Raw genomic sequence first — 12,305 nt, 5'->3', positions numbered from 1 at the left:
GTCTCCTTCAGTTCTGCCTGCCTTTCACAGTAACTGTATAGCTTTTCTGGGCTCATAGCTGGAGTCCTTACTCTCTGTATTAGGTAAAGCTGACCATAATTTTAATTATACATCAATTATTTGGTGGTATTTTTCATTCATGGATGTTTGTGTGCCTGTTTGCCTGTGGTGGAGTATCTGTCTGGGCAATGGTTTTGAATTGTTTTGAAAATATTTACCATTACACAAATAAGCATCAGCTATTGATCTACATATAGAATTTTTGAAAAATGGCCTTTAGGCCTATAAAAGTAGAAACTGGAGATGTTCAGGATAGCAGAAGAGTAAAGATGATTGCAGACAACTTGTTGATCTGTTATCCCTTGCCTGCATCAATATCTGCTGTACCCATGATTGAAGCTTGTTTAGTGTTAATTTAGTGTCTTCAGTAGTTTTTGGGAGAGGAAAAGCAGAGTACATCCTACCTGATTCTTTCATAGAATGTTTGTGAAATGGCCAAAAGTTGACATCACTTTATCTGACCATTACAAGTATAATTCATCCTGCTTTGGTCACATGCTTTCTCCAGCTTTATCAAACATATGCATCAATCAGTAGGTCCCAGAAGTGCTTTATCACTTAATAATATATTGAATAATACATTGATGAGTTTAGTAAGGCTTTCTAGCATTACCTCATTAATATTAATTGTTCTTAATTAATTGTTCTCTCTATCATTCTTTCTCCTTCTATCTTTTTTTTTCTCTCTCTTGAAAAATAATCCAAGGGAATTAAATGAAAGTGGAATTGAGTAGATAATCCCCAATCTGTCGCAGCAGGCAGATTTCTGTTTAGATCTGAAGATATCTTACTACAGATTAACAAAAGCTTCATATGACCAGAACATGCTATTTGTATTACACAATACAACATTGAATCACTGTTGAAGGAAAACATTCATCACCCACTGTTTTCCAGGGAATTCTGTCAGAAGGTTATTTTGGGTATGCATGCAAGCCTCTAAGATGCATTTCTCATCAATGTATGGAGCCATAGGTATTTTTCTGTAGAACATGGAGCACTCAAAAAGTTTAAGATAAATAGCTGAGAAAAAAGCTGGCTCTCATCTCAGAGGTTCACACCAAAGTCCAAGATGATAGTCAGTAAAAAATACAATTTGATACACGATTACCTGCATCGTTTGGGGAGAGCTAATGCAAGCAGAAAAAGTAGATATCTTCTTTTTCCATTCCTTCCAAGTGCTGATTATTGTTCTTCATTTCTTTTGAATAGGTTTTCTTGGGGTTTTTTTCTGTACATTGATGTTTTATTTCTGGTAATAATCTATATATGTTGGCTTAGTTTTTGTAGAAATGCTATTTCCTTAATGTTGTGCTGTCTGTGAACAGATGAAAGCTCTATCTTGTGAAAGTAATATTTAGTTCATATACAATGGCCAGATTTCTCAGCTAGGCCTACGCCTTGTGTTGTACTTCACTGAATATGTGTGAACATGTCCTTCCACTAAATCTGAAAAAATAGAACTGATCCTGTAGATCAGAAAATCTGATTTACATATCGGTGATTTTTCTTCCTTAATGATAATCATGTGTTGTATTGAGATTCTTGAATAAATTATTGAAGTTCTATTACTTTGCAGTAATCATAATGTAATTAATACTCTGGGTCACATCAGTTATCTGTTGTGCCATTTATTTTGCATCTGGCAGATGCCAATAGCAGAAGCTAACAGCAGAAGATCAGGGCAAGAATATAATGATGCTTCCCTGGTAAAATCTCTCTGCTTCCAGAAACGTGCAGCTAGAGATTTCCTGTGATGAAATGTTATCACTGAGTTTCAGGACTTTGAAGTGTTTTTCTTCTTTTTAAATCACCTATATAAATCTTTGGGCTCTGCATTCCCTCACTGGTTGGAAAGAAAACCATTTTCATAAGTTTTCAGGCAGCCAATGATAATTTCATTGGGTGCTTAATGCTCTTTATGTAAGCAAAACCAAGTAATGCCTCTGTAGTCAACTATTTCCATGTTGCTTAGAACATCACAGGAAAAAACATTATGTGACTGAGGTAGTCATTTACATGGGAAGGTGTTTGCTGTATTTCTCTTCTGCTTATGCAGTCACTGCTGGTTTTCAGCAGCATTAAAGCCTCCTTTTTTGACAGAAGTTGTGTTAAAAATATTACCCAGTTACATAAACAAGAGGATATTACCGTGTGTCAGACTGAATACCCAATATTCAGTCTGACAAGCCTCGCATATTAATTTTCTATCACAACTATACAAATACCCTGGAATCACACTAGATGTAAACCTCACTGTTCTGTCAATAACTTTCTCCAATCTACCACCTTCGCCCTCTTTTACCTCAGTTTGTCTCAGCCAGTTGGCAGGTGCTGGGACTTGTGAAACTGTGTACCCACTACCTCCCTCTTCCCACTCTTTTTTCATATGGATGAAAAAAAGAGATTTTTTTTTGTAGATTTCTCACACTGGAGGAGATGGTTGCACATTCTGATAGAAATGTATTTCTAACCACTTCATATGACAAATTTAAAAGCCAGTAATATTATTTTCTTGTTTCCAAAGCTAAAATGAAATGCTGTTTTTCCTCAGCTTCTGGCTTAGTGCAGAGCTGAATTTCTTCTTAATTGGAAGAATTGAACAGGCAGGTTACTTCTGGACATCACAAATAGAAATCTGGATCAGTTCAAACAACAGCAAAGCTCCCACTTACTGTACCAGAGCTCTACTGAGCTAGAAGATCACCTAAATAAAATGCCTGTAAAGATGATATACCTCTGTAGATATATGCACTAGGTGAATTCAGGCTCTTGTTGCATCATGGCAACCCTGCATCATGAGGAAGCATGCAATGAATGTTAAGTGTTAGGTTATCAGAAGTCACTCATCATATTGAGTCTGAAGTCTAAAAAAATCAGTGCATTTAGAATGGGCTCTTTACGCTGTTTCTTTCTCATTTCTTCTTAGGCTAAAATAGCTCTTCACCCTGGTTCTTGCGCTTTGGCTATATTCACTAGGGGCAATTGTAGTCCCTAATTTCATCAGTACTAAACACGTTTGGTTTTAGTCTCATTCTATGAAATAGGCTCTTCCTTACCTAGTAATAATTACCTGACTGTGGTGATGGACTTTTTTGGTAGAGTTATTGGTTCTTTCCTGGTACTTTCTGCAATCCTTATATTCGACTTGTTCTTAGTAAACAGCCTCCACCTTTGTGCCTGGAGGCATACCATTAGTTCCTGTGACTGTCTGGATATCTATTTCTATCATCAGTTGTCATCTCTTTTTTAAAAAGAGATAAACAAATGTGTTTGTTTCTCTTTTACTGCCACAAAATCTTCTTCATTCTTGTTCAGAACTTCCATTCACAGAAAACTTGATTCTGCTCTTGAATGGAGAAATTCTTTGTGTCCAGAGGGCCAGGACAAGATCTATGTGCCACTTAAGATCAATTTACATTACAGTCTGGAGGCTGGAGTGGAGTGTGAAGTTTAAACTGGATCTTCTTTACAGAGTACAAAAGAAGAAATGAAGAAAAAAGTGTTAGAGGTATTGTAAACCAGTTAGCTAGAATGTAGGCTGAGAGCTTTCTGCAAGAAGTAAAAGCATTATGCAGTGTAAGAAACACTTCTTGAGGATTCTTACCGAGTTATAATCTAAGTCTGGGTTATTTCCCAGTTCTTACTTATGAGCACATAACTACCTGTAAGAATTTATACTGTAAAGGTCCTGGCCTTTCCCTCTGCACCAAACCAACTTCTGTGGGCCAGGGATTACTGACTGAGAGGTTAAAACTAGACCTGTCATGTTAGAAATCTCTGAAAACTGCTGAGATTTTCAGCATTGCATACTGGGTAGGGTGTTAATTTCTTAGTATACATACTGGAAAAACAGACAACCAAACCTTACCATCTGTGTTAAAGGTAATTTATATTGCAATAAATGTCCATTAAAAAGCAGGTACACCATTATATAGGCTATGAAGCATGAAAATGAAAAAACACCTTCAGTTTTAACACACCTATGTCTATTTTTTTCAATATTTTCTAAGCTCAAATTCATAATAAGGAAGCCCCTGGCTAGCATTATATCTGTCACTGCCATTCTCACATAATGTACCTCTTTTTCTGTGCTAGACTGTGAGTGGGACTGCATGTAAAATAGTTTGTAAAGCAGCAGTTTGGACTGTGGCAGTGAAGCAGAACCACAGGACACTCTAGTTACTCTGCTGAATGCTTAAGAAGAAATCAAATTATCACCCTGATAGAATCTCTGTATCTAGGAATATAGAGAGCTTTTATAGCCAGGGTGGCTGAAGATAACAAGGCAAAGGCTACAGGATGCTAAGATAGCTTCAAATGAGCTCGTGCATCTCCACATAGCAGGACAGTGCCAGTCAGTTACTGACCTTAAAACTGCCTCTGCTTTGGAGTTTACTTGGATGCACCTCTTCAAGGTTCTGTACTGATCCATACAGATACACTCTAAGCAGGCATAAGAGGCAGCCTGAAAAAGAAAAATCAACCTTCCTGTAAGCATGTGCTCACCTGTGTCTAATGCTTTATCTAATCCTTTACTGATTCATGCTTGCAATTCACAATTCAGTTCTTTGTTGGAGAAAGTGGGGTTCATTACACCAGCATATAAGGATTTAATTGCACTGGGACTGAAACCTGGAATGAGTTTACTTTGAGCAGGAATTTGCTTCTTTTCCTTTCATCTTTTCACTCCTATCAGACTCTTCTTCCCTTTTACGTTTTTGTCCAACTGCTACAAAATTTCTTGATGTTTGCCAAATGTAGCATAAAGAGAACAATACAACCACAATCCAACTCAACAAGGTATTTTTTCCAGATCAGCAGCAATCACTAACAGTTTAAACTTAAGACCCAAAAGCATGATTTGTATGGCAGTGAAGATGACATATAATATGAATCATATGGGAAATATTACATTTAAAAAGTAGATTCACTTCCTAAGCTATTTTTGCTTTTAGTTTCTATAGTTTTTTAATTAACAAGTTTCTGTTCTCAGATTTTCAAGGATTGAAACTTTTTGAAAGACTTTCTAACATCACTTTGCATATGCATTTTTTTGGAATATGTGAATTTTGTCATGCAGTTTATGGTGAGGTGGTATTGTCACTGAAGCAGAAGTTTGTTAAAGGACTTAATCCATATCTCAAATTTCTTATATATTTGCAACTAGGGAAACAGTGTTTGCAATCTATTTGTCCCATCTGGTTTTTAATAATGAGCTAGTAGCATTGTATTTAATTCTTCAAATCACTTTAGCTACGTGGCTTTGGTAGTCTTATTTATTACAGTAAGAGTTGTCCCAAGTTTCTAGCTGAGCATTACAGCTGATATTAGTCAGGAATGCAGCACCACTATGAAAAATTCGAAGTCAGTTTCACCCTCACTGCTACCCCTGAAATGTTCAAATAGAGTTCTGCAGCTTGCAGAAACAAACACTGTAGTATGTAGGCCAGTCAGCACTAAATATTCAATTTAATGGTATCACAGAGCAGGATAAAGTCATCATTTAACAGCACCTAGTTTCACATCTTTAGAAGGCACTGTTCCTCATTAGTTAAGAAATTCTCTCTTGCTGAGCAACATCCTATTGCAATAATGCTCCAAGTGACTTCAGTGGGACCTCTGACTTGCTGCAGCTGCTAGAGACTCTGTTGGAGCATTGGAAGCTCGTGTACGAATAACGACAGCTGCAGGATTAATACCAAACCAATGCTAGCAACCTTTGCAGGGATTCTAAATGACTGTTCAGCTCAGGGATATTAATGTCCCTTTTAATCATTGTTATTATATCACTTATCACACAGTCTGAGAACACAACTGACACTGCTAGTGCTTTACAAGAAAAAAACAATTTTATTTACTCCCATGTACAGTAATTTGCTTGTAAAAACACATATATTCACATATGTATTGGTGCTACTTTGCAGCTAAAATGAGTGCTTCATTAATGCTTTTTTCTGATCAGTCTTGACAGTTTTCAGTTGCTATGACACTACTTGGGCACTAATGAGTGAAAAAAGACAAGTAGCTGGTGTCCAGCATCTCACATCTGGGTATGCCACTGCACCGTGTTCCCGTGATTTTTGCTGGCAAGTTGCTAAGCTAAGGCCAAAGTAACGAATGGTACTTACATGTGAATGGTGTGCAGAGTACAGCTTTAAATCTACTTGAAACTGTGCTGGTGGGTGAGTTCTATTCCATGTAACATGTTGATTGCTTACTATATGTTCAAGTGTAATCAAATAATTAGTTCCATTTAAACCACACGTTGAGGTGGGCAAATATTAAACTATTTTATTTATGGTTTTTAAGTGTTTCTAAATCCTGAAATTTTGATGCACAATTTTCAGAAACTTAGAGTTTGGTTTGAAACACAACTTAAGTCAATATGATAGACTGCACAACAATCTTACAGTCCTTTAAGTGATCAGATGATGGGGGAACTTTATGTAAGAAGTTTGCAGTACAGTTATGAATGTCAAGAAAGCAATTGGAAGAAAGCATTTCCTAAATGTTTAGTCTTCCAATTGTAAGGATGTACTGTGTATGTTTAATAAACCTAACACATAAAACTATTGTAAAGGTAAAATCCTGCAGTGCTGTGATATGGCATGTGCTCTGAATTCATCCAAATCATGGTGTGTGGAAGTCAGTATTAGCATTTTAGCTGCTTCCATAATGCCTTGATGATGCCTTAGATTTCCTCTTTTTCTCTAATCTTCTAAATATTGACAATTGCGCAACAATTAATTTCTTTATATAGTAATATTTTTATTAATAGGGAAAAACCTCAGCACAATATTTGTAATCAATTTTTATGTTTTCAGTTACTCTGCTCTGACTCTGCAAATACTTTTGTGTGTATTCTCATTTCATTCAACATTTACTCATATGCATAACATGGTGCACATATGTAGTGTCCAATTGCTTTAGCCTTTAAAAGTTTCAGTGTCTAAGAGAAGCAACACAGAATTCAATGATATCTCCTCCTTCTGAAGTGTTTGGGGAGCTTTTAACATGGAAAAACTTTTTCTAAATATCCAAGTTCAACTTTTGTAACTCTGTCTTGGTCCGTGAGTTTCCAAACCTAACATTAAGGTTTCTTCCACAACAGGAGGAGAAAAGTGTCCTGATTATTAGAATTGAAATCATATTTACATGTTGAATGATTTCAAATATTTCTGTAAAGCACTAAGAATAATCCTTCCATTCACTTGTAGCTTTTTAATATTGTTTCTCTGTCTATGATTTCAAGTTTAAAATTATGAGGTCAGAAAGCTGTCAGAGGAAACCATCTTGGCTATCAGATGGCTATGAACAGAAAACAGAAGCTTTTGCTGAGTTAAAAGTTTAATTTGCCTTATGAAGAGTCTCTTTTAAAGCTTATGAAATAATTTTGGCAAAATTCCTCTCTGGCTGTTATTCTGAAAGATGAGTGAAAAGAAGGAAGTGTGTTAAAATAAATATCTGGGATTATTTTAGTGGAAGTTTATGTCAACATAATTTGAGAGCCTGTGTTCATGAAATCCTCTAAAAACTCATTTCCATTGCTGTATTCACACAATAATCATAAAGTATTTTGTAATAATCAGAGAGAACTTACACCTATATTCCTCCCAATAACAAAGTATCCCTCATGATAGGCTCACCAAGTTTTAGTTCACTTTCTTTTCTTTTCAACCATTTTAAGTTTATTTTCACAGGAATTCTTCATGAAGTCCTTTTGGTGTAAAGAAAGTTACACTAAACCCCAGCAACTTTTAATTTCCCTGGACAGTAATTTTTGCCTTTCATTTTGCTTAGGACTGAAATCCTGCCACTGCAGCTAAAGTCTGATTTATTTTTTTTTTAACAAACAAAAGCCAAACAGGAAGAACCTACTTTTTAGCATGGCAGTATCCAGGTGAAAGGAGGGGAGGAGAAAGCAGGTGAATTTGAATGAGGAGCCTGCATTAATACAGCGTCAATAGTGGAAAAGAAAGTGGGCACAAAGTTCCTTAGTGGATCACAGGCAACATGGCTTGTGCAGCTGTGGGGAGAAGTCAGTTACCACTTGAGAGGCCAGGGGCATTGTGATGCTCCTTTCTCCTCTAACCTGTTAAATGCACAGTCCACACAGTTTTGCAAGAATGTCTGGTTCAGCGTAATGCTTGGCACTGCAGCACTACTCACTCCTCCCTCCACTTTCTACTCATCCACTTACAAGCTCCTTCCTCTGCTGTTAAGATTTTTACCTCTTTAAGTGTACAATACACACATGCAGCATTCAAACAGTACATGTGTCGGGGGAGGGGGAACACTATTGTAAACATCCATATGCTCAGTGAACACTATTACATCCCAGTGCTTGCTCCAGCAGCAAGAAAAGCATTTCAGTAACTGGGAAATGCAGGCAGCACCTCGCTGCCTGCCTTGGGAGGGCTGTGCAGAAATCTGCATCCCTGTCCTTGGTCCTAAATCCTCGCTCACACTGCTCCTCACAGATGGAACAACCGAACGGGCTTCAGAGCCCATCGCCCAGGCACAGCCATGATGTGGCTGCTGAGGTGAAAACACACATGAATGCACTGACATTCTGCCCACAGCACACAGCTGTATTTTAACTCCATGCACTGTAGCAAACAACAATTCAGACATAAAAAGCTTTGTTAATATGGCATCAAATTCTCCGGAACACCCGGCATGTACCACCATCACACACACCCGCTGCTTACCCTCCCTGGCCATTTCACAGCGACAACAATTGTAAGAGAAATAAAACAATGTAGGAGCTCAGCTGGTAGGAGATAGATGAATGTATTGTCACTATCCAAACCTCCGGCATTCTCACCACAGCTCTGCAAATTTGCAAACAGATTCTTCACCCCCCAGCCCTCCCTCTCCCCCCACCCCACCCCCCCAAACAGAATCAGAAAGCACATCTTACCACTGGATGAGAGAGAGGAACAGAAGTGCCCACACCATCATTTTGAGAGAAAATGCAGGATTCAAGAATGCAGTGCTCCCCAGGCTTGTTGGATTTGGAGGAATCATCTCTTTTTCTTTCCCCCCACCCCCCCCTGATTTTTTCCCCTTTCCTCTTGGTTGCAGATGGATCCGTCCCCTTCTTTTAAATTTTTTTTGGTAGTGGTTTCCCCCCCCTCCCTACCAGGTCCCGTCAGTAGGATGATACATTGCGCCCAGCTGCAGGAATTAATATGCAGGGGGACAGAAATTAGATCTGCACAAGCCCTTTGCAGATATAATCAGAAAACGTCAGCTCAGGCAGCAGGCAGCAGCTTCCAAATCTAGGGGAATAACATAATTGGGAGAAAAGAAAAAACCCACAAACAATAAACAAAACCACAGACATTCACAGAATAAAAATAGTCAAGGGAAGAAGAAACACATACACATGCACACATTTACAGAACTCATACACATGCAACAAAATCTGATAAAGCAATAGAAAGAGGAAATGAGAGGGGAAAAAAAAAAGAATAAAGCAATGGAGCTTCTGCCTGAATGCAGATTAACTCTGAGGTCAAAGTGGAAATGATGCACTCTGCTGCAGCACAGATTAACACATGCGTGGTGTCAGCCGGGGTGCTTTTTAACCTTTGATTACACATATGCAAGCAGCCTGGATTTTCATTTTGGAGGCGAGAAGGATTTGGCAGGCATAAAAAGGGAGGTTGGAAGGAAAAGCTTGCCCTATGCCGCTGAGCATCCTCATTTTTCTAAACAGCCTGGAAATCGTGATTGCAAAGGGGAAAAAAAAATGAAAGGATGGATGGGGGAGTGGAAAAGGGAGGGATGGTTGTTGCTAAGTAACTCAGGAAATGGGGAAAGCGGCATTGGTGGAGTCAGTATGAATGAGGTGATTTAGTGTGTGATAGGATTAGGGGGAATATGCAAGGTTTTTATCTCCCCTCCCCCTAAAATCAGGCTACACAGACACAGGAAATACTTCCTGGCCAGAAGGGAAACACTAGATGTCTATAAAAGCTGAACCTTGCCAGATTTTCAAATGAGAAGCCCAAGTTTTGTTGTCCAAAAAATGCAATTTAGTAGCAACTGGTGAAGAAAAAATACAGGGAATTTCATGATTTCCTAAAGTAAGAGCACCTCAGTTAAAAATAGGCATGATCAACAATTATAGACTTTTTATCTCCCGATTTTTTTTCTGCCTAAAACCAAAGCAAAACCAGACGGCATCAAGCTTTCTCAATGCTTCTATAATCTGTGAGATTGATGTGTAAACATAATCATCAGGAACTGGGAGATGTGACCTGACATTGTTTCAGTTCACAGCCCATCTTTCTAAAGCTCAAGGGAGAAATAAATAATTCTTCTAAGGAACACCTAAATGGAGAGATAGTGAGATGCTCATAATTGAATAAAAGCATCAAAATTTCCCTCTGGACTGAGTCTAGTGTGAACCAAACTTAACACTTGGATCCTCTTCAAACCTGTTAATACCCAGGCCAATGTGGTAATTCTCAATGTGCAAATGCAGAATGAAATTTATCCATAAAAAGTAGATAGTTACAGTAGTTGCTACCCCCCCAGCATTTAGCCATAAAGCTAATTTCTTTCATTTCCAAACTATGTATTTGACTACAACAATACATGATAGTTCAATCCTGAATGAAATACATCTTTGCCTCTGTGATAATTCAAGCCCGTCTAACTGTTACTGTGTTTTTATCAGGGTTACCAAACAAAGTATCAAGTTGTGACACAGGTTCCCTAATATTTCCAGTCAAAGGTCCTATTCTTAATTAAGTCACTTCACCAACTTGTGAAATACAGCCACTCCAGACACAAAAAAAACCCCAATATCTCAACTCTCTCTGCCGATCTGTCTCAGAGTATAGATATATGTATGTATGCATGTTCAGATGTTAACCTTTGCTCATGGTTCGCTTCATTACCTGTGAACACACCACTTTTATGATTTTACTGCTGTAATCTCTCATCAGTTATCAAAACACTCCTTTGAAGAGTAACACCGCTGCCTATGTTTTGGTGAGGGAATGAATCAAAATTGTTCATGGCAAAGAATTTGTGCAAAAAGTTGCTGTCTTAGCTACAGCCACTGTGTTATCTGTAACATGGGGACTATCAGCTTTACACTGCACTTTATTTACTGAGGTTTGGCCCATAGTGAATGTTTCACATCCTTCTTGTCTGAAAATAGTTCCTGGACCTCCGACAAAATTGTTGTGCAGTTTGATTCTAGAGGTTCAGCTCATTATTCTTGAGAGGGGCAGGAAGTCTGCGATAGAAGGAAAACCTGCTGGTGTTTTTTCCAGGCTTCCCATGGGCTAGAGGGTATGTCAAAAGGATTTGGACACTGTAGCACTAATGCTTAACTGCTTAGAGATAAGTAAGATGTATAGACACATAGCCCACTGATAATGTTATTCCTATTTGTAGTTTGTTAGCTGTACTTCCTATGCACATTGTTAACCAGCTGTTAGTGGGTTTGGATGGACAAGCACCCACTCAAGATTGCATAGATTGAACTGCAAATTAAAACTTGCATCATCATTTTATGATCAATTGTTTGTTTCAGATGCATCTACTTTGATTTTGTTTTCAGGTGTGTGCAATTAACATTTAGGCACCAACTTTGGTGGTGGGGACTAGGGTCTTCAGCCTCTGATACAGTCAGTGGCGCAGGTAGAGGCTAAGTCAGGTTTTTCAGTACTCCTACGTAATAGATATCAGAACTAACATCACCTAGATATCAAAATACTTGACAATGATATGTAAAACTGATACATCACTAATCAAGCAACAGCAGTTTTGATTGTAAGCAATTTCAAATGCAAATTGAAGTTCTCTGCAGCGTTGGCTTAAAAAGGAAGAGAAAGCAAACCCAGGGTTTTTGCTTAATGCATTTCAATATTCAGATCTCCAGTTATGATGGCAGCTATAACTGGTACAGGACACACAAATCTAGTAGGCTGTTATCTATTGGAATGTGTGTTGTCTTTGGAGCACAGGGTTCTGATTTTGTGCCCACGAGCTGGGATCAGACAGTGATGCTTTAGAATTCCATCATAATATATTATCGCAAAGGACCGAATTGACATGAGGACACTGCCTGCTAGCCTGCCACCTTTTGGATGATAAACCAGTCTCACTTAGCAATTTGCTCCTGATCACAATTGTGGTAACTTCACAACAAATTACTTAAAGGTTTCTGATGGAAAAAATGTCTTGTGACGAATAATGAAGTGAACAAGCAATTGGTC

At 38.2% G+C, this 12,305-nt stretch overlaps 1 protein-coding gene across 1 annotated transcript in view; it reads right to left on the bottom strand.

Moving 5' to 3' along the window:
- GABRG2 (gamma-aminobutyric acid type A receptor subunit gamma2) overlaps positions 1–9,093 on the bottom strand; it is a gene marked incomplete at both ends in the record, with an annotated part of 66,849 nt that extends 57,756 nt beyond the window's left edge. Inside the window, one exon of the mRNA XM_084268411.1 lies at positions 8,987–9,093. Coding sequence (XP_084124537.1) covers positions 8,987–9,093 — 107 coding nt within the window. The remainder of the gene's footprint in view (positions 1–8,986) is intronic.
- Between the last annotated feature and the right edge of the window lie 3,212 nt (positions 9,094–12,305).

Source organism: Gallinula chloropus (genome assembly GCF_964237585.1).
Source record: "Gallinula chloropus genome assembly, chromosome: 10".
Taxonomy (NCBI): Eukaryota; Metazoa; Chordata; class Aves; order Gruiformes; family Rallidae; genus Gallinula; species Gallinula chloropus.
This window is presented reverse-complemented; position numbering and strand designations above follow the sequence as displayed.